Source organism: Mobula hypostoma, chromosome 16, assembly GCF_963921235.1.
Source record: "Mobula hypostoma chromosome 16, sMobHyp1.1, whole genome shotgun sequence".
NCBI lineage: Eukaryota > Metazoa > Chordata > Chondrichthyes > Myliobatiformes > Myliobatidae > Mobula > Mobula hypostoma.
The window spans coordinates 13,302,064-13,328,241 of record NC_086112.1 but is presented as its reverse complement, the minus strand read 5'-3'; the positions used below and the strand labels follow the sequence as shown (position 1 = coordinate 13,328,241).

General features: G+C 43.5%; 1 protein-coding gene across 3 annotated transcripts in view; it reads right to left on the bottom strand.

The window, feature by feature from the left end:
* Positions 1-26,178, bottom strand: part of atg10 (ATG10 autophagy related 10 homolog (S. cerevisiae)) — a 233,628-nt gene that overhangs the window by 190,497 nt on the left and 16,953 nt on the right. For all 3 annotated transcript variants that reach the window (XM_063068552.1, XM_063068551.1, XM_063068553.1), the window contains 2 exons: positions 5,144-5,275; positions 4,069-4,194 (listed from right to left, as the gene is read on the bottom strand). In XM_063068552.1, coding sequence (XP_062924622.1) covers positions 4,069-4,194; positions 5,144-5,275 — 258 coding nt within the window. The remainder of the gene's footprint in view (positions 1-4,068; positions 4,195-5,143; positions 5,276-26,178) is intronic.

Sequence of the window (26,178 nt, the reverse complement as noted above, 5' to 3'; positions counted from 1 at the left end):
TTGCTGCCGGCCCTCTGCCTGCGCGCGCTGTTTCGTGAGCCGGTTCGTGGGTGCCAGAAAGTGGGTCGCCACAATGTCACAAAACTGACTGGGAGCACCAGGTGTGAGGAGGATCGAGAGAAACTCCAGTTAGACATGGACAGGGTGTTAGGATACAGTGGTAGAGCATTAGGGGGTAAATGTGAGCCTCATCATGCTAAAGCCCAAAAGGGCAGGTTATCTGAACAGCACAAAACTGGGAAAGGGGAAGTGCACCAAGAATAGTGGTCGGTAAAAGTCAGCATTGAGGCACAGTGGGCAATTAAAAAGACCAACAACGTGTTGCTACGGAGAGAGAGTTCAATGAACATTGGCTGCACTCAGTCCTGGGATGGTAGGACTAACACGTACAGACAATCAGAATCAGGATCATTATCACTGAAATGTGTTGTTTTGTAGCAGCAGTGCAGTGCAATACATCAAATGCACTATAAACTACAATAAAATTATTATTAAAAGAATAAATAAATAGTGCAAATCAAGAGCAAAAATGGTGAGATAGTTTTCGTGGGCCATTCACAAATCTGACAGCAGAGGGGGAAAAGCTGTTTCTGAAACATCAATGAGGTGTTTTGGGCTCCTGGACGTCCTCCCTGATGGTAGCAGTGAAGACAGGGCATGTCCTGGGTGCTGGGGCGCTTAAAGGTGGATGCTGCCTTTTTGAAGCATCGCCTTTTGAAATAGTCCTCGATGGTGGGGAGGCTGGTGTCTCTGCGGAGCTGGCTGAGATGACAACCCTTTGCAGCTTTTTACAACCCTGTACAGCTCTGGACAGGTGAGGCTGGTTAACATTATATCTACAGATGAACATGAAGGGCACTGAAAGCCCTACAAGATATTAACAGGATTCAATGCAGGAACGATACAGTTCAAGGACAAGGGGTAAACCATGTAGAAAAAGATGAGGAGATGAGCCCTGGGGAAGGGTCTTGGCCCAAAATTTCAACTGTTTATTCCCCTCCATAGATGCAGCCTGTCCTGCTGAGTTCCTTTAGCATTGTGTGTGCTTTGCTCTGCATTTCTAGAATCTGCAGAATCTCTTGTGTTGAAGAGGTGGAGAAATTTCTCCAAAACTCTGCTGTGAAATCTGTAGCTTCAGCAGCTGTGATTTACAGAAAGTGGGAAGTCAGCAGGGTAGACAGGAATGGTCACCAGCCAGTGGACGGTGACAGGTATTTCTCTAAATGACAGAGGACTGGAATATCACTCTAACCGAGGGAACTGATCTTCTAATCAGCAAGAGAACCATTGGTAGTTGAAGAATGCGTCAAAAAGAGGGGGCATGGGGTTTGTACTAACCCAAAGGACAGCGTTAAAGAAGGCCTGGGCTTTTCCCGATGAATGATCTGTGCATTTTTTCCTGGTGAGGAGATTTGAATCTTACACCCAAGAGCCACGTCTGGAAGGCTGTAGTGGAAGTTTCCAGTTGGATTCAATTATTCTCAGTATTGGCCTGACTCTAGCTTGCCAAGGCTAACCCTCAGAATGAGGCCGGCTTCCTTCCACTCCAGTGCTGTGTGTGCTGAGATGATCGGCAAGGCTACCTTGTGACTGACGAGGCCTTTGAAGAAGGCAGTGCCTGATAGTGGGGTACCCACAGGCATTCTGGGAGGAGAAGGGGAGCAGCTAAGATGGTGCCAGAGGGCAAACTTCTTTGAGCTCATCTGCAAAACCACTGAAATTCCTCTCTTCAATGTCTCTTTTTTCCTCTTCATGGTGGCTGGGGCCTGTCGGAATTTGTGATCTACAGCTATACTTAAACTACCGCTCACACTCACAGAGCTCCTGACCAGCTGTTTTTTGATATCTTCAGGAGTGGCCTGGAAGGCATGCTGACTAGCACCGCCCCTGTGGACCCGGTTCCTCGCCGGTGTCACCAGCTGAACCGTTGCGGGAGATCGGAACATCAAGTGCGGCTGTCAGAGGCCTCTGCACTCGAGCAAGATCTCCCTCCCTCCCTCGAGTTGGGTGAGCTCGAATAAGTGTCGCATCAGACTGTAACGTCAAGACAGCAAGCTGTTGATCTCCCCTCTCGTTGTAGAAGGGGTGACAGAGTGTGTGTGTGTGTGTGTGGGGGGGGGGAGAGAGAGAGTGAGTGTGAGTGAGAGTAAAAGAGAGAGAGAGAGAGAGAGAGAGACACACACACACACACACACACACACACACACACAGAGCCGGGTTGATGCTTTGTCCTTGGGAGTGGGGGGGGGGGCTTTGGGGTTCTAATATTTCCCTGTCATTCATTCTTTGGGCTTTTCTGTTTTGTGGATGTCTGCAAAGAGTAAGAATTTCAGGCTGTATATTAAATTGAACCATTGAACCTACCTTAGGTTGTGCTGGTTGATAACACAACCAACACACTTCATTTTATATTTTGATGGAAGTGATAAATAAATTAATCTGAATCTGAATTCTGAATACTCAGTACCACAATCAGGTTTACTGTCACTGAAGTGTTTTTTTTTATTTTGTGGCAGTAGTACAGTGCAAGGACAAAACTTTTACAAGAATAAAGTTAATTGGACTGCTAAGTGATCAGAGCATTCACAAACTGCAGCGTTTAAGATAGTGCTGGTTGGTTCAAGAACCGAATGGTTATATGGGACCATGTGTTATTTCTTAAGAAATTTTCAATAAAGGCAGACATTGAAGATGAAATTCATAGTTGACTTAGAGCTAACCATTATCTAAACAAAAGTCTTTAAAGGTCAAGAGCCCAAACATGCCATGAAATCTTTGCCAGCCCCAATCCTCCCACTCCCGTGCACTATTGAGACACGTACCACAACAGTACAGACCTCAAAGCATTAGAGGCATCACCAATAGGAAATCCTCCAAATCTCTGGCTAGATCAGCGAACTAACATCAATATCCTTGACAAAATCTATATCACAGAAGAGGCTCCAACAGCATTGACACCTAGTGCAGATAATGAACTGCCTTCATACAATGCTATTGATGATTGCATCCTCTAAATCTCCATTTTCATTGTAACATTCAAAATGATTGCCAATCCCTTCAAATTCTTCATAGGTCCTAGCTTGCAGAAGTAGTGAAATCACTTCATTTTCACTCCCGGCCATTTCTGGCATCCCCAAGCCTGAATGCTTGAAACCACAATGAGTAAAACAGTTCAGAATTGTCTTACTGCTTATTTCTTGACAATTATCAGTGAAAAAACCTCATGCAACTGACACTATTTAAAAACTGATCGCTCTAAGCATGGTATAGTGTCTAACAGCATGCAAGTGATACTGGTTAGAAACTTTTTGGCAACAGTTATACATATGTATAAAATTGAATTAAATAAGCAGTGCAAAAAGAGAACAAAAAAGATAGTGACATAGAGTACATGGGTTCATTATCCATTCATAAATCTGATGGTGGAGAGGAAGAAGCTGTTCCTAAAACACTGAGTGTGTGTTTTCTGGCTCCTCTACTTCCTCCTTGATGGTAGCACTGAGAAGAAAGCATATCATGTGTGATGGAGGTCCTTAATGATGGATGCCAACTTTTTGAGGCGTTGCCTTTTGAAGTACTCGGTTATTGGGGAGGCTAGTGCCCATGATGAAGTTGGCAGAGTTCACAACTCTCTGCAGCTTTTTCTGATCCTACAGTGGCCCCTCCATACCAGGAGGTGATGCAACCAGTCAGAATGCTCCCCACAGTATATCTGTAGAAATTTGCTGGAGTCTTTGTTGACATACCAAATCTCCTCAAACTCCTAATGAAATATAGCACTGTAAAAACACTTACGTTCATCCGCCAGAATCCTTTCTGGGAAATGTCATCATTATTCTCCCACTGTGTTCTCAATTTATTCTCTCTGAGCTTAAGGATTCATTCCTGACAACACTAATGTAAACCTTGGCTTCTCACAAAAGGCCGTGAGACTAATGTCCTATTATCATTGTAACAAGTGACTGTGAGAAGATTCATCGATAAATTTGACAATACAATCTAAGGCATTTTGATGTATTTAGAATCCAAAACGATTTACTAAAAATGTGTCATTTCAGTTTTCCCTACCTCCTCCTCAGAAAGAGGATCTGCATCAGTGCATGGAATATCTTGATGGCGATGATCTCCTGGGCACAAGTGGCTTTTGGAATCTTTACACCTCAGCTGTACCTTTACCATGTACCCCTCATTGTGCTGTGAAAATAGACACAATATAGATTTTAACATAAAACACAACATTACCGCACAGTACAAGCCCTTTGGCCCACACATTGATCTAAACTTTAAAGCCACTCCAAGATCATTCTAAACCTTCCCTCCTACATAGCACTCCGTTGTTCTATCATCCAGATGCCTATCAAAGAGTTTCTTAAATGCCCCCTGATGTATCTGCCTGTACCACCAGCCCCAGGGTGGCATTCCATGCACCCACCCCTCACTGTGTAAAAAATAACTTACCTTTGACAACCCCCTTATACTTGCTTTCACCTTAAAATTTTGGCCTCTCCTATTAGCCGTTTTTTTTCCCTGGAAACAGGCACTGGCTGTCCACTCAATCTGTATTTGTATCATCTTGTACACCTCTATGAAGTCACCTCTCATCCCCCTTCGCTCCAAAGAGAAAAGCCCCAGCTCGCTGAACCTTCCCTCATAAAACAGGTTCCCTAATCCAGGCAGCATCTTAGAAAATCTCCTCTGCACCCTCTCTGTAGCTTCACATCCTTCCTGTAATGAGGCAACCAAAACTGAACACAATACTCCAGGGTGGTCGAACCAGGGTTTTATAGAATTGCAACATTACCTCGTGGTTATAATGAGGCAACCAAAACTGAACACAGTACTCCAGGGTGGTCTAATCAGGGTTTTATAGAGTTGCAACATTACCTTGTGGCCCCTGAACTCCATCCCCCAGCTACCGAAGGCCAAAAACAATACATCTTAAACACCAGCCTACCAACTTGCACGACAACTTTGAGGGATCTACCCTAAGATCCCTCTGTTCCTCCACACTGTTATGGATCCTGCTGTTCCACTTTCAAAGATCATGGAAGCGGAGAAATATGGAAATATGCATTTGAATGGGTAGAATATGTCTGAAAGCTACCGATCCAAATTAACTGAAGCGTGTTAACCTCCATCATACCTTTAGCTTCCATTGCCAGCCATTGGAGATTTCATCCGAATGCTTCATAAATAATTTACAGAACTGATGAAATTGCTGCTCTCCCAAGCATATCGGTTTGCTTTTGATAACGTTATGCGACATCTGTAGACACTAAGAACAAAAACAAAGTGATCATATCAGTGATCTCAAACACAGGACAAACAACAACTTCAAACAACAACTCTCAGTTAGTTTGGAAGTGTAATATCTGTTGTCAAGCCAACCAAAATTATTTTGCGTTTCAAAAAAGTGGGTGTGATGTGGAATAGGAACCATTAGAGGAGATTGATTCATGCAATAAACAGATACTGGAAATCACATACAAATCCATTACGGATTAACGTTTACTACCATCCCTTGTCAGCCTGACCGATATTGAAAAAGCATGTTGGCCTTGATAAGTCAGAGTACTGAGTACAGGTTGGGTGTCGGAGTGGAGGTATGTCTCTACCAAAGGGGCTCCTTCCCTCCACTGGCCTGCGGGTCACCTTTGGGCAAGGTATAGTACCATCTTTCCATGACCATGATTGTTCTTGGCAAATTTTTCTACAGGGACGGTTTCTTCCGGGCAGTGCCTTTACTAGACGGGTGACCCCAGCCATTATCAATACTCTTCACAGGTTGTCTGCCCGATGTCAGTGGTCACATAACCAGGTCTTGTGATGTGCACCGGCTGCCCAGATGACCATCCACCCCCTGCTCCCATGGCTTCCCGTGACCCTGATCGAGTGGGGAGGGGAGATAAGCAGGTGCTACACCTTGCCCAAGGCCGACGTGCAGGCTCGATGAGGGAAGGAGCTCCTTACACCTCCTTTGGTAGGGACGTCTCTCCATCCTGCCACCCAACAGTACAGGGAGTCTATTGACCTTACAGCAAACAACAGGATTGCAGCAGTCATCTATACCTGCTGAGATCAGTTGGCTGCTTCACCATCGGGGTAAACTCCGATTCTTCACATTCTCACGTTCACCTTCACTTACTTGTCACAAGTACATCGAAACACACAGCGAAATGTGATGGCTGCTTCAAATGAAATCAGCAAGGATTGTGCTGTGGGAGAGCCCGCAAGTATCGCAATGCACCATAGCGTGCCTACAACGTACAAGCTCCAAACGTAGGTGTGAGTGCGGGAGGAGACCGCAGCACCCAGAGGAAACCAACACAGTCACTCCCAACAGACAGTGGTGGGAATCGAACACCGGACCTTACAGTTAGCATTGAACAGTGAAGCACTAACCGGCATGCTACCGTGCCACTTGTGACCAACCTAACAAAATGGCTATTTGCAGCTGTCACTACTTGAGCAATTTTACTAAATTTCAGAAATCAGCATTCATTAGCAGCAGAAGATATCCAGTTCTGAAGTATAGCTAAAAAAAATGCATTGTAATTATTTTTCCGATTCCACGTTGATAAAGTGAGCCCAAGCACAGAAGCAAAACTCCAAACAACCTTCACTAAGTCTGATGTTTCTCTGTTCCCCACAGCCTCATGCAGCAGTGTACAGATTGATCACAATCTGTGGCAGCAAATTAAGTCACAGCCATTAGTACCTCTCCTCTCGTCTGGTGAAATCTTAGAGATGTGCATAATAGATTACGTGGCTAAAATAGAGCAGAGCAAAGGAGTAACGATGTGGACAAAATCTTTTCCTTTCAAATCTGAGGGGGTGGCGTGGGATTAGCTTAGAGTTTCCTAATATTTTCATACCAAGAACGAAATAGTCTTTAAGTTCACATCCACAGCCAAATATCAGGGGATACATTGAAATGCCTAATAACATCAAAAAACTACATTGCTGAGATGGAAATAAAATAATTGCATCAAACCCTTACATTGCAAACTAAAAATTTAATATAAATTTTCACATTTCAGCCAGATTTTATGAAAAAAAGTATGATATTCTGATGGTTTTTATAATGCTTATTGTGTCCACATTACTACAGTACATAAACTTTGCCAAATAATGGCTGGGAAATTCTGATGCCAAGTGTGAAGTTTAATGTGCTTTATAACTAGTCTTCTTGTTTAAGTATTCAGAATCCAAATCAGTCACATGTGTCATGAAACTTGTTGTTTTGTGGCAGCAGCAGTGCAATACATAGAAAAATTACTACATATTGGAAGGAGAAATATATCAAACGTCAATGAATAGTGAAATAAGAGAGTAAAATAATGAGGTAGTGTTCATGAACCATTCAGAAATGTGATGGCAGAGTGGAAGAAGCTGTTCCTACAATGTTGAGTGTGTGTCTTCAGGCTCCGGTACCACCTCCTTGATGGTAGCAATGAAAAGAGGGCACGTCCTGGGTGATGGAGGTCCTTCATGATGGATGTCGTCTTTTTGAGGCATCGTCTTTTGAAGAGGTCCTCGATGCTGGTGAGGGTAGTCCCCATTACGGAGCAGGACGAGTTCGCAACCTTCTGCAGCTTTTCCCGATCCTGTGCATTGGTGCCTCCATACCAGTCAATGATGCATCAATCTAGAATGCTTTCCGTGGTACATTTGTAGAAATTTACTAGTCTTTGGTGTCATATCAAATCTCCTCAATGTCTGAACGGAGTACGACTGCTAGTGTGCCTTTGTAATTGCATCTATCTGTCCGGACCAGATCGATCTTCAGAGGTGATGCAACCAGGATCTTGAAGCCGCTCAGTTTTCACCACTGATCCCTCAATGAAGACTGGTGCGTATTCTCCCAACTTCAGCTTCCTGAAGACTACAATCAATTCCTTGGTCTTAATGATGTCAAGTACAAGGTTGTTGTTGTAACACCACTCAACTAGCTGATCTATCTCACTCTTACACGCCTCCTCATCTCCATCTGCCAGGGCTAAGCACACATCCTTGAGGTGTGCAGGCGTTGATTGTCAGCGGGATATTATTTCTGATTCACACTGACTGTCGTCTGGATCGGAATGATGCAGGATGGTGGGAAGAGAAACTGGCCATCCATACTTCTCTTAGAAGAGATATGCTGGCATTGGAGTGGGAACAGAGGAAGTTCATGAGAATGATCCCAGGAATGAAAAAGTGTTCACAAATGAGGAGGTTTTGATGGCTCTGGCCCTGTATTTCATGGAGTTCAGAGGAATGAGGGGAGTTCTCATTGAAACCTATCGAACATAGAAAGGCCTAGATAGAGTGGAGGTGGAGAAAAGGTTTCCTATAATGGGGCATTCTAGAAAAAAAAGCCTCAGAATAGCATGTCCCTTTAGAACTGAAGAATCTCTTTAGCCAGCAGATAGTGAATCTGTGGAATTCAATGCCACAAGCCGCTGTGGAAGCCAAGTCATTGGGTGTATTTAAAACAGAGGTCAATATGTTCATTATTAGTCAGGGCATCCAAGGTTAATGAAGAAGGTAAGAGAATGGGGTTGAGAGGGATAATAAATCAGCCATGATGGAATAGCAAACAGACTCAATGGGCAGAATGGCCTAATTCTGATCCTATGTCTTAAGGTGTGATTCCACTGACACACAATGCATTTCGGGGTCAATTTTAATCATTGCTGGTCTGGGGTCAAAAGGGGCGTGTGCTTAGCCCACTGCACTATTCTCTCTATACCCATGACTGTGTGGCTAGGTATAGCTCAAATACCATCTATAAATTTGCTGATGATACAATCACTGTTGGTAGAATCTCAGATGGAGATGAGAGGGTGTACAGGAGTGAGATATGCCAACTAGTGGAGTGGTGTCACAGCACAACCTTGCACTCAACAAAAACTTCAGGAAAGGTAAGATGAAGGAACACATACCAATCCTCATAGAAGGATCAGAAGTGGAGAGAGTGAGCAATTTCAAGTTCCTGGGTATCAAGATCTCTGAGGATCTAACCTGGTCCCAACATATCGATGCAGTTATAAAGAAGTCAAGACAGCGATTATACTTCATTAGGAGTTTGGAGAGATTTGGTATGTCAACAAAAGCAGACAAAAACTTTTATAGATGTACCATGGAGAGCATTCTGACAGGCTGCATCACTGTCTGGTATGGGGATGGGGGGGAGCTGCTACTGCACGGGACCGAAAGAAGCTGCAGAGGGTTGTAAATTTAGTCGGCTCCTTCTTGGGTACTAGCCTACAAAGTACCCAGGACATCTTCAAGCAGCGGTGTCTCAGAAAGGCAGCATCCGTTATTAAAGACCTCCAACACCCAGGACATGCCCTTTTCTCACTGTTACCATCAGGTAGGAGGTACAGAAGCCTGAAGGCACACACTCAGTGATTCAAGAACAGCTTCTTCCCCTCTGTCATCCGATTCCTAAATGGACATTGAACCTGTGAACTCTACTTCACTTTATTAATATATATTATTTCTGTTTTGCACCATTTTTACTCTATTCAATATATGTATACTGTAATTGATTTACTTATTTATTACGATAATTTTTTCTCCTTCTTCTTCTATATTATGTATCGCATTGAACTGCTGCTGCTAAGATAACAAATTTCACGACACACATCAGTGATACTAAACCTGATTCTGATTCTACAGTCAGCCATGATTTTTGGTTTGCCATAGCAGTATAGTGTTTAATCACGGTAATGTCGTCAAAGCATTTCCAATGAAGTGAGTCACTGATCCCACATATACATCAACGTTGACGTGACGATCGCAGTAATCAGCACCCTGAATACGCTCCAGTCTGTACTTTCGAAGCACTTCTGCACCACAGATGTGGCACCTTCTGGCCTGGTCCTGATCTCCCTGTACACTGGTTTGACTCATTTAACCAGTGGTCCTGTATGCAGGCATTAGCAAAATGGATATGTTATCTGAGCACTCATGGTGAGAGTGGGGGGGCAGCCTTGTAGGCTCCACGATCACTGATCTCCAGGTCTACAAAATTCTCTCCTCTAGTTGCAAAGTTGGCAATGCCGGTAGAACTTTGGAAGGACTGTTTTTAGCTTGGCATGAAGAGGATATAAAATCCTGACCACATGTACCACCAGGCTCAAGGACAGATTCCACCCCGCTGTTGAAGGTACTGCTGGACAGATAAAATAGGTTGTTGACCTCACAATCTACCTCATTATGGCCTTGCATCTTATTTACCTGCACTGCACTTTCTCAGTACCTGATACACTTTATTCCACACTCTGTTATCGTTTTACCTTATTCTACCTCAATGCACTGCAGAATGACTGAGAATCGGAACCATGTTTAATATCACCGGCATATATCGGGAAATTTGTCGTCTTTGCAGTACAATGCAATACAGAATACAGGGAAAAAAAACGGAATTACAGTAAAAAAATATATATATTAAATAGCTAAATTAAATAAGTAGTTCCAAATATATAAAAAATTAAAAAATAGTGAGAGAGAATTAGTGTTCATGGGTTCAATCCATTCAGAAATCGGACGGCAGAAGGGAAGAAGCTGTTCCTGAATCGTTGTGTGTGTCTTCAGGCTTCTGTACCTCCTTCCTGATGGCAACAATGAGAAGAGGGCATGTCTTGGGTAATGAGGGTTCTTAATGATGGACGCCGCCTTTTTGCGATATCGCTCCTAGAAGGTGTCCTGGATACTATGGAGGCTCGTACCATGATGGAACTGACTAAGTTACAACTCTCTTCAGCTTATTTTGATCCTGTGCAGTAGCACCCCACTCCTAGACTGTGATGCAGCCAGTTAGAATGCTCTCCACGGTATATCTGTAGAGATTTGTGACAGTCTTTGGTGACTTACCAAATCTCCTCGAACTCCTAATTAAATATAGCTACTGTCATGCTTCTTTGTAGCTTTGTACTGTCCGGGAAACGGTATCGCAGCATTAAAGCCAGGTCCAACAGGGTCCAGGACAGCTTCTTCCACCAGGCCATCAGACTGATTAAATCATGCTGACACAATTGTATTTCTAAGCCATACTGACTGTTCTTACTGTACATGCTATTTGTTACAAATTACTATAATTTACACATTGTACATTCAGATGGAGACGTAACGTAAAGATTCTTACTCCTCACGTATGTGAAGGATGTAAGAAATAAAGTCAATCCAATTCGATCAATATGTTTGGCTCAGGATAGACCCACAGAGTCATTGACACCCAGAAACTTGAAATTGCTCACCCTTCTGATCCCTCTGTGAGAACTGGTGCGTGCTCCCTTGTCTTATCCTTTCCGAAGGCCACAATCAGTTCTTTGGTCTCACTGATTCGATTTGTATAAACAGTATGCAAGACTGATTTTTCACTGCATCTCAGTAGGTGACAATAATAAACCAATTCCATATCCAATAAAAAAAATGACTACTACAGCTGTTGTAAAAGTCTGATTAATTCACTAATCAGTCACAGAAGAAAACCAAACAACCCTGCCTAATATTTCCTTGTATCGAACTGCCACCCCAGAGAAAGTGTTCACCCTCAGCAGTGTCACAGTACCCAAGTATGAACAATACACCTGCCTTACCAACACGTTTCACTCCCAAGAACAAATAATACAAAATCAATAATGCATTCCATTGCGAGAAAAGGTTACATGGTACCTTGGGATAAAAATCTATTCCTCAAAATTAGATTCCTTTGCGCCATGTTCAAATTTTGCAAACTGCACACAAAAGAAAACTTTGAACCTGCTTTGAAGTATTCGTGCTCACGTGCTGGAGAATGTTCTTCCCATCTCAAGTTCAAGTTCAAACTTATTGTCATTTCAACCGTATACACGTGTAGGAGTCATGCATCTGTTCTCAATCTGCACTGTATTCGGTGCTGTGCGTTTATTATGTGTGTTATGGTAACTAGTCACATGAGTGGGGGTGTGGTAAAAGCAAAGGGAATAAGTCATGTATTGGTGTTATGTTCTGGACTGTCTAGAGCTGGGGATGTCATAGCTTTTGTTGATCACTTAATTGCATCACTTCAAGATTATATGTTTTGCTAGTTGCTAATAAAAGATCAAATACAGTTCTTTGAATTTTTGTAACATTATTACTGGATTGACCGGAAGGCACATCATACAAGGATAGCAACCTGTGGGGTCTGCCAGCAGCAGCATTGGTTTGTAAGAATTGGCCTCTACAGCATGTATACCGCCAAATGAAACAATGTTTCTCCGGACTAAAATATGCGACGCAGTACCTATAACTCACACACACAACGCGTAAAGTAACCACAAATAATAAGGTGCATTTACAACACAAGTTAAAAGGTAAACAGTATAGCACCACGGGTGCTTCATATGTGGTCAGAACTATGTGATGGCAGGGGCGGGGGCGGGGTTCAGTAATCTCACAGCCTGGGGGAAGAAGCTGTTCCCATCCTAACAATCCTTGTCCTACTGCTACGGCATCCCCTGCCTGATGGGTTTGGGGGGGGGGTGTGAATCACAGATTGTTGGACGGACGGGAGGCATCCTTGACAATGCTAAGGACCCTGCGTATGCTGAGCACCTGGTGAATTTCCTGGATGTGTGGAAGAGAGATGCCGATGATCCTCTCAACAGTCCTTGCAATCCTTTGCGGGTCTTGCGGGCAAATCCATTGCAATTCCCACACCAGATGTTGATGCAGCTGGTCAGAAAACTCAGCTTGAGAAACTGGAACAGGTGTTTTTGTCACGATTCACCCCAAGAGTGGCTATCACCTCCCGTTGTACCGTACCCATATGACAAATGCCATCAACATAAATTATCTACTGAAAAGTCAGCACTCGCAAAATGGCAGTTTGCTGCTGCTATTGCTATGAGAGCACAGGCTGTCCTCGCACTTACAGGCTGAGTAAACAACAATGATCATTTGTTAATTGAGGACAAGCCAGCTTCAGAATGCTGTTGGCAACCACTGATTTGGTGTTAGGTCAAAACACACCTCTCGGATGACGCACCACAGAAAGGCAGTGGGTGGGCATCCATTTCCTAAACACCAATCTCAATATTTATAAAATAATAATATGGCAAATTAAGTTTTATTTCAAAAGCTGCTCACCTTAGGAAGGATGCAGAAGCTTTAGCAAAGGTGCAGAGCATTAAAGAGTATTTTAGATTTATGGGAATATAGCAGACATTAATTCAAACAAGAATCAGTCTTCAACTCTTAATGTGGATTATAAATTGCAAACAGTAATTTGAAGTTAAAAGCACGCCTTTGCATGATCTGTGGAGCACAGGCTGGCCCACAGAGTAAGAGATACAGATTGCAAAATGAGACCATGAAATGTTTGCTTATGCATCAGCCAAACGTTGACAATGGGGCTGTGTTAATTGGCTTGCATCAAACCAGGTAACATGGCAAAGTTATTTGCACAATTGTGACTCAAGTACAAGATGGCAGACCAGATGGATGTGGTCACTTAGCATATTAAACATGGTCACAGGTACAGGCAATCAATAGATTTTTGTGTACTCAGAGACAGCCTTGACAACGTTAGGTTTAAGTGTCTGGGATTACTTTACTTTATTGTCGCCAAACAATTGATACTAGAACGTACAATCATCACAGCAATATTTGATTCTGCGCTTCCCGCTCCCTGGTAGTAAATATTAAAAATCGATAGTAAATATTAAACATTTAAATTATAAATTATAAATAGAAATAGAAAATGGGAAGTAAGGTAGTGCAAAAAAACCGAGAGGCAGGTCCGGATATTTGAAGGGTACAGCCCAGATCCGGGTCAGGATCTGTTCAGCAGTCTTATCACAGTTGGAAAGAAGCTGTTCCCAAGTCTGGCCATTCGAGTCTTTAAGCTCCTGAGTCTTCTCCCTGAGGGAAGAGGGACAAAAAGTGTGTTGGCAAGGTGGGTGGTGTCCTTGATTATCCTGGCAGCACTGCTCCGACAGCATGCGATGTAAAGTCAGTCCAAGGACGGAAGATTGGTTTGTGTGATGTGCTGGGCTGTGATCACGATCTTCCGCAGCTTCTTCCGGTCTTGGACAGGACAACTTCCGTACCAGGTTGTGATGCACCCTAGAAGAATGCTTTCTATGGTGCATCTATAAAAATTAGTGAGGGTTTTAGGGGACAGGCCAAATTTGTTTAGCTTTCTCAGGAAGTAAAGGTGCTGATGGGCCTTCTTAGCAGTGGACTCTGCTTGGCTGGACCAAGTCAGGTCATTTGTGATACTGATCCTGAGGAACTTAAAGCTTTTGACCTGTTCCACTTGCGCAACACCAATGTAAATTGGGTTGTGCGGTCTGCTACTCCTTCTGAAGTCAACAACCAATTCTGAAGCTATTGTCTTCAGAAGCTTTTAGACAGCCTCTATCAATGAGTTTGCCCCAGCAGGGGCAATTTGAACATTCAGGTGTCTTCCACTGTAGATATGTAATTCAAAGGAAGCATTGTCAACACAAAAATATTGAAGTAAATGATGTCATTGTAACTATAGAAATTGTATTAAGTCACCTCACCTTTGATCTTCAGGCTGTTTAAAAAAAGTGATGTACTTTTGGGTTTATAAGACTCTACTGTGAGTACCTCCAGAGAAATGCCTGCTTGTTCTGATGAATAAAATCTTTTACTTCACCTGCTTCAGTGTCTCTCTGGTGACACAGTCACAACACAGAGGAGGTTTACCAGTATGCTGCCCGGACTAAAGAGCATGTGGAGAGGAGAGGTGAGTGAGCTAGGGCTTTTCTCTTTGGAGAGGAGGAGGTGAGGTGACTTGTGGAGGTGCACAAGTTGATAAGAAGCATAGATCAAGTGGACAGCCAGAGACATTTAACCCAGGGCAGAAATGGCTAATACAAAGCGGAATAATTTTAAGGTGATTAGAGGAAACTATAGAGAGGATGTCAAAGGTTTTTTTTATATAAACACAAACTGATGGGTGGATGGAATGTGCGACCAAGGGTAGTGGTAGAGGCATATATTAGGGACATTTAAGAGACTCTTAGAGAGGCACATGAATGATAGAAAAATGGAGGGCTATATAGGAGAGAAGGGTTAGATTGATCTTGGAGTTGGTTAAATGGCCAAAATGCCATAATATTTTATGTTTGTTTTCTGCTCTACTCTCTCCCCACACTAGCAGAGTTACAGCAGAGAAACCGTTTCTTTAGTTTACCAAGTTTGTAGCAACCATCACACCCACCCACAGTCCACCACAGTCCTCCATCACTCCCTCCACTTTATTTTCCACACACAATCAAACAGACAAGATGTTTCAAGATTAAGATGAGCTTTATTTGTCGCATGTAGATCGAGGCATACAGTGAAAGTGTCGTTTTGCATCAATGACCAACGCAGTCCAAAGGTTGTGCTGGGGGCAGCCCGCGAGAGTCGCTATGCTTCTGCCATTGACATCACATGCCCACAGCTCACTACTTCAACTCAAAGTTCAAAGTACAATTTATTATCAGAGTACACACGTGTCACCACATACCACCCTGAGATTCTTTTCCTGTGGACATACTTAGCAAATCTATAGAACAGAAATGGTAATGTACATCTTTCTTATATAGGAGGAAACTGGAGCACCCAGAGGAAACCCATGTGGTCTCAGGGAGAAAGTACAAGCTCCTTACAGTTTACAGTGGCCAATTACTTTACTTTATACTTTATTGTCCCCAAACAATTGATACTAGAGCATACAATCATCACAGTGATATTTGACTCTGCTCTTCATGCTCCCTGGAGTACAAATCGATAGTAAAAATTAAAAATTTAAATTATAAATCATATATAGAAAATAGAAAGGGAAAGTAAGGTAGTGCAAAAAAACCAAGAGGCAGGTCTGGATATTTGGAGGGTACGGCCCAGATCCGGGTCAGGATCCGTTCAGCAGTCTTATCACAGTTGGAAAGAAGCTGTTCCCAAATCTGGCCATACGAGTCTTCAAGCTCCTGAGCCTTCTCCCGGAGGGAAGAGGGAAAAGTGTGTTGGCTGGGTGGGTCGTGTCCTTGATTATCCTGGCAGCTTAACTCACCAACTTACACGTTGTTAGGATTCTATATGAACTAAAGCTGTTGTCCTCTGGGCATCAGATTTATTGAAAATCATATATATAGGCTAGCACAGCAGCATAGGGATTAGCACAATGCTTTACAGTGCCAGCATTCCGTGAAAGGGGTGCATTCTTGCTGCTGTCTGTAAGTAGCTTGTACATTCTCCCCATGACTGCATGGGTTTCATCCCATACTCCAAAGGCACACGGGTTAGCGTTAGTAAGATTTGACCATGTTATGTTGACACGGGAAGCATGGTGACCCTTGCGGGCTGCCCCCAGCTCATCTTTGGACTGTGTTGGTTGTTGACATAAACTAAAGCATTTCACGGTATGTTACAATGTACATGTACAACAGCCAAGCTGGCATATGTTGTGGAATTGACAGTACCATGGGAAGATGGTGTCGAAGAAGAGAGGAAAAAGACCAAGTACTCCGAACTGGCAACTGAAGTTGCCCAGAATGGCTGGAAGACCAAGATTTTCCCTGTAGTAGTGGGATGCAAGGGATTCGTTGCTACATCTACGACCAGTCTATTGAAGAACATGGGGGTGAGGGGTCACTCCCTCCAACAAGCAATCAAGTCCTTGTCAAATGCAGCTGAAGAAAGCAGCAACTGGATTTGGATTAAAAGGAAAGACAACAACTGGGCTGCAAGATGAAGACAGGAGGGTATGGAACTGAGGGGGGTGTATCTGGGACGCCAGGTAGCACCGTTGAGCCCTCTGGAGACGTTGTGGGCTTATCAATGAAACGTCAAAGAAGGAGGGTGCCCCTGATGACCCCGATGACGTTCTTACCCTCCCGCCTTGTCACCACTCCAAACCCACTGCCGACATCGAGAGTGCCAACTTCCCATAGGGATTGAAACATCAAGTCCTAGTAGCTCTACTGTCAAATAAAGCTAATCTTTTAGTCTATTTGAGGAGCAGACTATCATTATGTCTACCCCTCAGTCAAGGTTATCAGCCTCTTAGTAACAAACGCCAGAAACAATTAAGATCTGTTTCTCGATGGTAGCTCTTCTTCATCCTCAGGGATGATAACAAGAGTTTAAGAAAGTACATAAGAATAGGTGATAGTGCAAATGAGAAAACACAAATATTAAGTCTTCAGATACCTGCTTCATTAAAAAAACCGCAGATTACGAGGCAACATGATAGACGCAAGTAAATTCATGACGATGGATAAGGGTAAGCTGAAGCAGATTGCATCCAGTAGTTAAGCAGCTTGGAATGAGGGGCCACGGAACTTGAATTAAAACTAAGTCCTCCATAAGCAAGCAATGAGAGTTAGAAGGCCATGGAATTACCTAAGGTTATTGGAGAAGGTAATCCAGGCGCTCCAATTTCCTCCCACATTCCGAAGATGTACAGGTCATGGTCAGTAAGTTGTGGGTATACCATGCTGCCACCGCAAGGATGGCAAAACTTGCGGGCTGCCCCCCCCGCCGTAAACAGCACATTTCAACGTACACGTGACAAATAAAGTCCACTCTATAATAAGTTCAGACTGGGTGGACGAAGGTAAAAGGAAAAAGATTGTAAAATGTGATTTGAGTGGTTTGCTCTCATAGGTGGAAAATTCACTGTGGCTTCGTTAATGCAGGCATTTCATTTCTTCATAAGGTGAAGGGTTTAAGAGAAATCTGAGAGGGAAACCAGTTCACTCAGATAATGGTGCGAATGTGGAACAAACTGCCAATGAAAGCGGTGGAAGTGGTTCCAATTGTAACATTTAAGAGAAGTTTTTTTTGGTGCATGCAGGAGAGGGATATGGATGTCTATGGTTTAAGTGCAAGTATATGTGACTAGGCACAAGTTTGGGTCTGCACAGTCTAGATGGGTTGAAGAACCTGTTTGTAAAAAGGAGTACTCTATGAATTTATAAGCCATTACAGGGCAAGAACTCCTAACTGAGTATCCAAAATCTGAAAGGCTCTTAATTCCAATTTTTTTTGAATGCTGACATGACATTAGGAATGGAAAATTCCCCAAGGAGCTGGAAGGCTCCCAGATGATGCATAGATCTTTGCACACCACAGACCTTTCTGAGAAGTGACCTGACACATACAATGAACTGAAGTTAATAAAAAAAATAGAAAAAACATTGCATAAAAGCAAAAATTAAGATCTCAAACGTGTATTGAAAGAATAGATTCATCAGTGCTGGAGTGAACATATGCTGCTTTTCAGTATGCTGATCATGAAACAAGCAAAGATCTATCACGACGAACTGAAAATTGAAGGCAATTGTGAATATTCAGCTGTTGCAGAAATTTAAGACTTGACTTTAAATTTTTTTTAAAGTGTCTGCTAATCACCAAGCAGCAGAGAAATTGATTGATGCATTTGCCAAGATCATCGCTGATGAAAATCTAACACCAGAACGAGTCCACAATGCAAATTGTTTTTATATCTTACATAAGACCTTAAAAAAAGGTAAAATACAAATATGTTTACTGTAACCTATTAACCAAAACACTGCATCGTAGGTGGAGACTGAAATCCTGCCAGTGCTTGTTTCTGTTCGACAGCTGATTCAGGTATTCTCCCAATGCTGTTGTGTTGCCCTGCATACATTATACTTTCATTTTATTAATGGCATGTGGTGATTTTAGCAATTAAGTACACATGTATGATGAACAAGTATAAGACAAAGACTGTAAGACCTTTGTCTGACTGCTGTTCGTTGACGATAGCTCAGTGTTTAACACCATCATTCCCACAGTCCTGATCAATAAGCTACAGAACCTGGGCCTCTGTACCTCCCTCTGCAAATGGACCCTCGACTTCCTAACTGGAAGACCACAACCCGTGCGGATTGGTAATATCTCCTCCTGGCTGCCAATCAGCATTGTTGGGGTGTGTGCTTAGTCCACTGCTCTATACCCATAACTGCGTGGCTTGATATAGCTCAAATACCATCTATAAATTTGCTGATGATACAACCACCGTTGGTAGAATCTCAGATGGAGATGAGAGTGCATACAGGAGCGGGATATACTAGATAGCGGAGAGGTTTTGCAGCAACAACCTTACACAATGTCAGTAAGACAAAAGAGCTGATTGTGGACTTCAGAAAAGGTAAAATGAGAGGGAACATGAACCAATCCTCAGAGGGATCAGAAGTGGAGAGACTGAGCAATTTCAAGTTTCTGGGTGTCAAGATCTCTGAGGACCTAACCTGGCCCCAACATATCGATGCAGCTATAAAGAAGGCAAGATAGTGGCTGTATTTCATTAGGAGCTTGAAGAGATTTTGTTTGTCAGCTAAAACACTCGAAAACTTCTATAGCTGTACTGTGCAGAGCATTCTGTCAGGCTGCATCACTGTCTGGTTTGGAGGATGCTACTGCACAGGACCAAAAGCAGCTACAGAAAGTTGTAAAATTAGACAGCTCCATCTTGGGTACTAGTCTCCATAGTACCCAAGACATCAGCAAGGAGCGGTGCCTCAGAAAGGCGATGTCTATTATCAAGGACCCCATCACCGAGGACATGCCCTCTTCTCATTGTTACCATCAGGAAGGAGGCAAAGAAGCCTGGAAGCACACACTCAGCAATTCAAGAACAGCTTCTTCCCCTCTCTGTCATTCAGATTCTAAGTGGACATTGAACCCATGAACACTACCTCACTTTTTCCTTCTTTCTTAAACTATATATAATTTCCATTTTTTTTTTAGTCTGTCACGAGCCTTGTGGCCCATCAGGCTGGTGCTTATGCCAGTTTCCATGGCGTGAGGCGACTGAGAGTACGACACTCCACCCCCCCCCCCCGATAGGACACCAGTCTATCGTGAGGTTAACCCCCCAACATTTTTGCCGGTACCCATTCTCCGCTGGGTAGACTGGAGCATTGTGTGGTTAAGTGCCTTGCACAAGGACACACACTCTGCCCCGGCAGAGGCTCGAACTCATGACCTTCAGATTGCTAGTCCAACGCCCTAACCACTTGGCCACACGCCAATTTCCATTTTTTGCACTAATTTTTAATCTATTCAATGTACATACTTACTGTAATTGATTTACTTAGTTATGTTTTCCTTTCTGTATTATTATTATGTACTGCTGCTGCTAAGTTAACAAACTTCACGACACATGCCGGTGGTAACAAACCCGATCGTGATTCTGGTCCTGCCTGATGGTAGTAGTGAGATGGTGGGGGCCCTCGCCGACGGATGCTGCTTTCTTATGGCAGCAGTCCATGTGGATGTGCTCGACGGTGGCGAGGGCTTCGCCTGTGATGAGCTGGGCTGTATCCATCACTTGCCGTAGGCATTTCTGTTCCTGCACCTTGCTGCTTCCATACCATGCCATGCTACTTTGATTGGGGAAACAATCTGAACTCCTGGCACACAATGATAAATGTTTTGATGAGAATGTAACCTATGTCAACAAAGACACCCATGAGTATGTTGTACAGCCCACAACCCTCAATTCACCCAAACCTTAGAGGGAAGCACAACAGCAGAATTAGACAGGCTCATTCTTCAGGACCAAGATAGGTTGCCTCTTCTACTCTGGACACAGCCTAATGATAAGAACTTGCCGACCTACCTCTCCTCAAGAATTACACTGCATTAGAGAACTATTATATTAATTATGGTAAGTAGTGAGGGGAAAAAAAACATTCAAGAAGCCAGGGCCAGGTTTAAAGATCAACTTTATTTGTCGAAATGTATATCAAAACATGCAGTGAAATACGTTATTTGCAGCACACTTCCAGAGGCAACATAGGATGCCCACAACTTGCTAATCCTAACCCACCTGTCTTCAGAATCAACTGATTGTCCAACATGACAGTCTTGGTGAACAAACTCCTGCTCCTTGGTCTAAATTAGGGGTTTCCAAACTGGGGTCCATGGACCCCTTGTTAATGTTAAGGCTACATGGCATAAAAAAGGTTGGGAACTCCTGGCCTAAACGCGCCACTGTGCAACTGCATGTTGGACATCCTAACCAAGACCTCAGATAGTCAGGATGCAAAACCTCTCCACCATCCTCAAGACGGGTGCCCCTCCCCCCAGGACTGTGTGATGAACCCACTGCTGTACGTTCTGCACATATGACTGCACAGCCAAACACCCAAGCAGTCACACTGAGAAGTTTGCCTATGGGACAATAGTGGTACGCAACAATGAGAGTGGAGGAGTGTGATTATTTTGTTCCTCTATACACCTGTATACTGGAAGTGACATTTAACAACCTGGAATTTTGAAGTAAACGTTGAAGAAATCCATGTGGTCACAGGGAGAAAGTAGAAACTCCTTACGCAAACAGTGGTGGGAGTTGATCCACAATCTTACAGCAGGCGCAGTAAAGTATTGCACTAACCACTGTGCTACCTCAGCCGGGACGTTTGACTGACTGACTCATGCAGAGAGGAACATGCTAATACATTAAGGCTTGTTGGATGGGTGAAGGCAATTAAATCTAAAAGATATATTATCAAAGGAACCCCAGGAACAGAAAGACCGAGGGGAAGAATGTGCATAAACACCTTGAAGTGCACAGCAGGTAGAGAGCGCGCTATCATATGGAATCTGAGTTTTCAGAAACAGGCAAGTTAAAGAGCACCACTGTAAAATGCTGGCTCACCCACAACTTGGGGAAGGAGCCCAGTTCTGGGAAGGATGTGAAAACACTAGTGAAGGCATAGATGGAATTAGCTGAACGTCTGCAGAGTTACAAGAGAAGGGACGATTAATATCGAGATCTATGTTTATTCTGACCCTTCAGAGGGGACCTTAACCTACTGTGAACTGACGGAGATAGCTGCTTCTCTTTCCACAGAGGGTTCCCAACCTGCTGAGTGCTTCCAGTAGGTTTGGTTTTTAGTTCGGCTCATCAACTCCCAGCCGTAGAAGGTTGTAAACTCTACCTCCCTCGACTAGCGTCGTTCGTCTCCCCAGCATCAAGGGCATCTTCAAAAAAACCGTGCCTCAAAAAAAGCATCCATCACGAAGGACCCCCACTGCCCAGGACTATCATCAGATCTCACTGGCACCATAGAGAGGAGGTACAAGAGCCTACAGACACACACTCAACATCTTAGCAACAGCTTTTTAAAAAAAATATATACATACATATGTATATACTTCTTATAATTCCCATAGATTCAATTCCCTTTCCCTGGGCCTGAAAGGATTTAATGGTTGTTACAAGTCATTTATTACCACTTTAATTGCTAATCCATGGCTTTCCAATGTAGTTCTCCAATCCACCACAGCCAACCTGCCTCTTAGTCTTTGACTTCTATGCAACTTGTAGAGTACGAATGTAACCTTCTATCCTCACAATTAAACTTTATAATGAAACCTTGCTTGTTTCAGAGGAGTAGATCTTGTTAAATTGTTTCCTCAACCAACTTATCTCGAAAGGCATCTTGTGTACATTCCAGGAATTTAGTCTCTGCATTGTTTGAGTATGTCTTGGTTTCCCTAGCAACAAGCAGGTTAAAGTCTCCTCTGGAGGGTCACAATGAAAGCAGAAAAAAGTTTAGAAGAAAGAAAGATTAGAGTGATTAGCTTTATTTGTCACAGGGGCATCAAAACAGAGAAAAAATGGATATTGTGTCAACCACCAACACAGACTGAGGATGTGCTGGGGGCAGTCCATAAGTATCACCATGTTTCCAACATAGTATATCCCCAAGTTACTAACCCTAACCCCCACGCCTTTGGAATTTAACACAGAACAAGAGAACAGGCCCTTCAGCCCACAATGTTATGCAAACCAATTAAATTAGTAATCAAATGGCTAACTAAACTCATCTCTTCTGCCTACACAATGCCCATATCCTTCCATTTTTCTCACATTCATTGGGCTATCCAAATGCCTCTTGAAGGTCTCCAATATTTCTCCCTCTACTACCACCCCAGGCATAAACCACTCTGTAAATACCTTGCCCCCATACCGCCTTTGAATGTACCCCCTCTAATCTCCCTTGAATTTACCCCCTCTGATCTTAACTGCATGACCTCTGGTATTAGACATTTCAACCCTTGGAAACAAATACTGTCTGTCTACCCCATTTATGCTTCACATAGTCTTATAAAGTGTGGGCACGTGGCCAAGTGGTTAAGACATTCAACTAGTGACCTGAAGGTCGTGAGTTCGAGCCCCAGCCAAAGGAATGTGTTGTGTCCTTGAGCAAGGCACTTAACCACACATTGCTCTGCGACAACACTGGTGCCAAGCTGTATGGGTCCTAATGCCCTTCCCTTGGACAACTTCGGTGTCGTGGAGAGGGGAGACTTGCAGCATGGGCAACTGCCGGTCTTCCATACAACCTTGCCCAGGCCTGCACCCTGGAGAGTGAAGACTTTTCAGGTGCAGATCCATGGTCTCGCAAGACTAACGGATGCCTTTATTTAGTCTTATAAACATCTATCAGATCTCTCCACAGCTGCTGCAGAAAAAAAAACTAGTTTGCCCAACTTCTTGTTATAGCACAAGCCCTCTAATACAGGCAGCATCCTGGTAAACCTCTTCTGCACCCTCTCCAAAGCCTCAACGTCCTCCCTACAATAAGGTGATCTGAACTATATGCAATTCTCCAGTGTGGCCTAACTAGAGCTTTATAAATCTACAACATAACGTTGACTTTTGATCTCAGTGCTTCGACCAATAAAGGCACGCATGCCATGTGCCTTCATAACCACCCGATCAACCTGTAACTGCTTTCGGGGAGTTATGAAGTTGGACCCCAAGATCCCACTGCTCCTCAGCATGGTTGAGGGTCTTACCCTTAATAGTGCACTGTCTCTTTGCTTTTGACCTACCGAAGTGCTGCATTTCACAACTGGTCGGGTTAAACTCCATCTGATATTTCTCTGCCCATATATGCAACTGATGTACTGTATACCCCATTACACTCTTTGCCGGTCTTCTACGCTATCCACAACATCACCAATCTTCATATCATCTGCAAACGTACTAACCCACCCGTCTATGGTATGTTTTCATCCAGGTCACGTATATACATCACAGACAACAGGAGGTTCCAGTACAGGTCCCTGCAGAACACCACTAATCACAGACCTCCACCTAGGAAAGGTCTCTTCAACCACCACTCTCTCTTCTATGGGCAAGCCAGTTCTGAAGTCAAACGGCCAATTCACCATGGATCCTATGCATCTTAATCTTCTGAATGAACCTCCCATGAGGAGCCTTGTCAAACACCTTACCAAAATCCATGTAGACAACATCCACAGCTCTACCTTAATCAATCACCCTCATCACAAAAACTATCAAGTTAGTAAGACACAACTTGCCCTGCACAAAGCCATGCTGGCCCTTCCTAACTGGGCCAGGTTTTACAAGTGCTCATAAATCTTATCCCCATGAATTCTCTCCAGTAATTTGCCTACCACTGATGGGAGACTTGCCAGTCCAGAGTTTCTAGGATTACCTCTGGTTTCCTTCTTTAAAAATGGAACAACATTAGCTACACTCCAATCCCTCCAGTCCTCTGGGACCTCACCTGTGGCTGGAGAGGATATGAAGATATTGTTCACAGCCCCAGCAATCTCTTCCCTTGCCTCCCTCAATAACCTGGGGTACATCCCAACTTATCCACCTTAATGCTCTTTAAGAGACCCAATGCAACCTCCTCCTTTACCTTGAAGCATATCAATACACCCAGCACTGATCTCCCGATCCTCCAATTCCTTCTCCTTGGTGAATAATGATGTAAAGTTCTCAGCCTGACTCACATCCCCCACATCCAGCAAATGTTCTCCCCTTTATCCATGAGTGGTCCTAGCCTCTCCCTAGTTACCCTCTTGCTCTTGATGTATGTATAGAATGCTTTGGGATTCTCTTCAATCGTACTTGCCAAGGACTTTTCATGGCCCCTCCTGGCTTTTCTAATCCCCTTCTCGAGTTCTTTTCTAGCTTCTTAATAATCGTCAAGGGCTTTATTTGATTCTAGCTTCCTAATCTTTACATACTTTTCCTTTTTCTTCTGGACTAAGTTCATCATGTCTGTCAATATCCAAGGTTCTCTCACCTTACTATCCTTGTCCTTCCTTCTGACTGAAACATGCCTGTCCTGCACTCTGCAGTTGTTCTTTAAACACCCTCCACATGTCAGATGTGGACTTGTCCAAAAATAGCTGTTCCCAATTAACTCTCCCCAGGTTCTGCCTCATGCTCTTGCATCTTATCCTGCTCCAATTTAATACTCTCCTGCAGAGTCCATACTTATCGATAGATATCTTAAAACTTCAGGAGTTGTGGTCACTGTTCACCCGTTGGAAGGTCGGTGATCTGGCCAGGCTCAATAGCCAACACCAGGTCCAGTACAGTCCCTCCTCCTGTGGGACTATCTACATATTGAATTAAGAAACACTCCTGGATATGTCCAACAAATCCTCCTATCTTGCAATCAGAAGGCACCCATGACAACAACCCTATTGTTTTAACACCTTTCCTTAATCTGCCTGTATACCTGTTCCTCAGTGTCCTAGTAGTAATTGGGACATCCATAGTACAATTCCGTCAGAGTGATTACACCCTTCCTATTTTTGAGCTCTACCCATATAGACTCAGTGGGCAAGCCCTCCATTATGTACTCTCCAAGTGCAGCTGTGATATTGTCCCTGAATAGTTGTATAACTCCCCCACCTTTTCTACCCCCCTCTATCTTTTCTAAAACATCAAAACGTTGGGATATTAAGCACCCATTCCTGTCCCTCTCTCTAAACTAAATCTCTGTATTGGCCACAACATCATAGTTCCACGTACTGATCCATGCTCCAAGTTTATCACCTTTACCCAAAATAAAATACACACACTTCAAACTATCTGTCCCATTGTATCCATTACATTGCTCCTGCCTGTTTTTACTGGCCCTAACATCTACTTTCCTCTCCATCCCCCCACTTTCTGACCTGGTGCTGTGGTTCACATCCTCCAGCCAAATGAGTTTTAACCCTCCCATGTAGCACTAGAGAACCTTCTGGCCAGGAAATTGGTTCCCTTCCAGTTAGTTGCAACTCGTCCCTCTTGTACAAGTCACAATGAAACAAAGAAATTACACTGCACTTTCAAGAGCCTTTCGTTTGCTAGTAACTTAAAGAATTGCAACCTTTATAGGCATCCGTTAGTCTCAT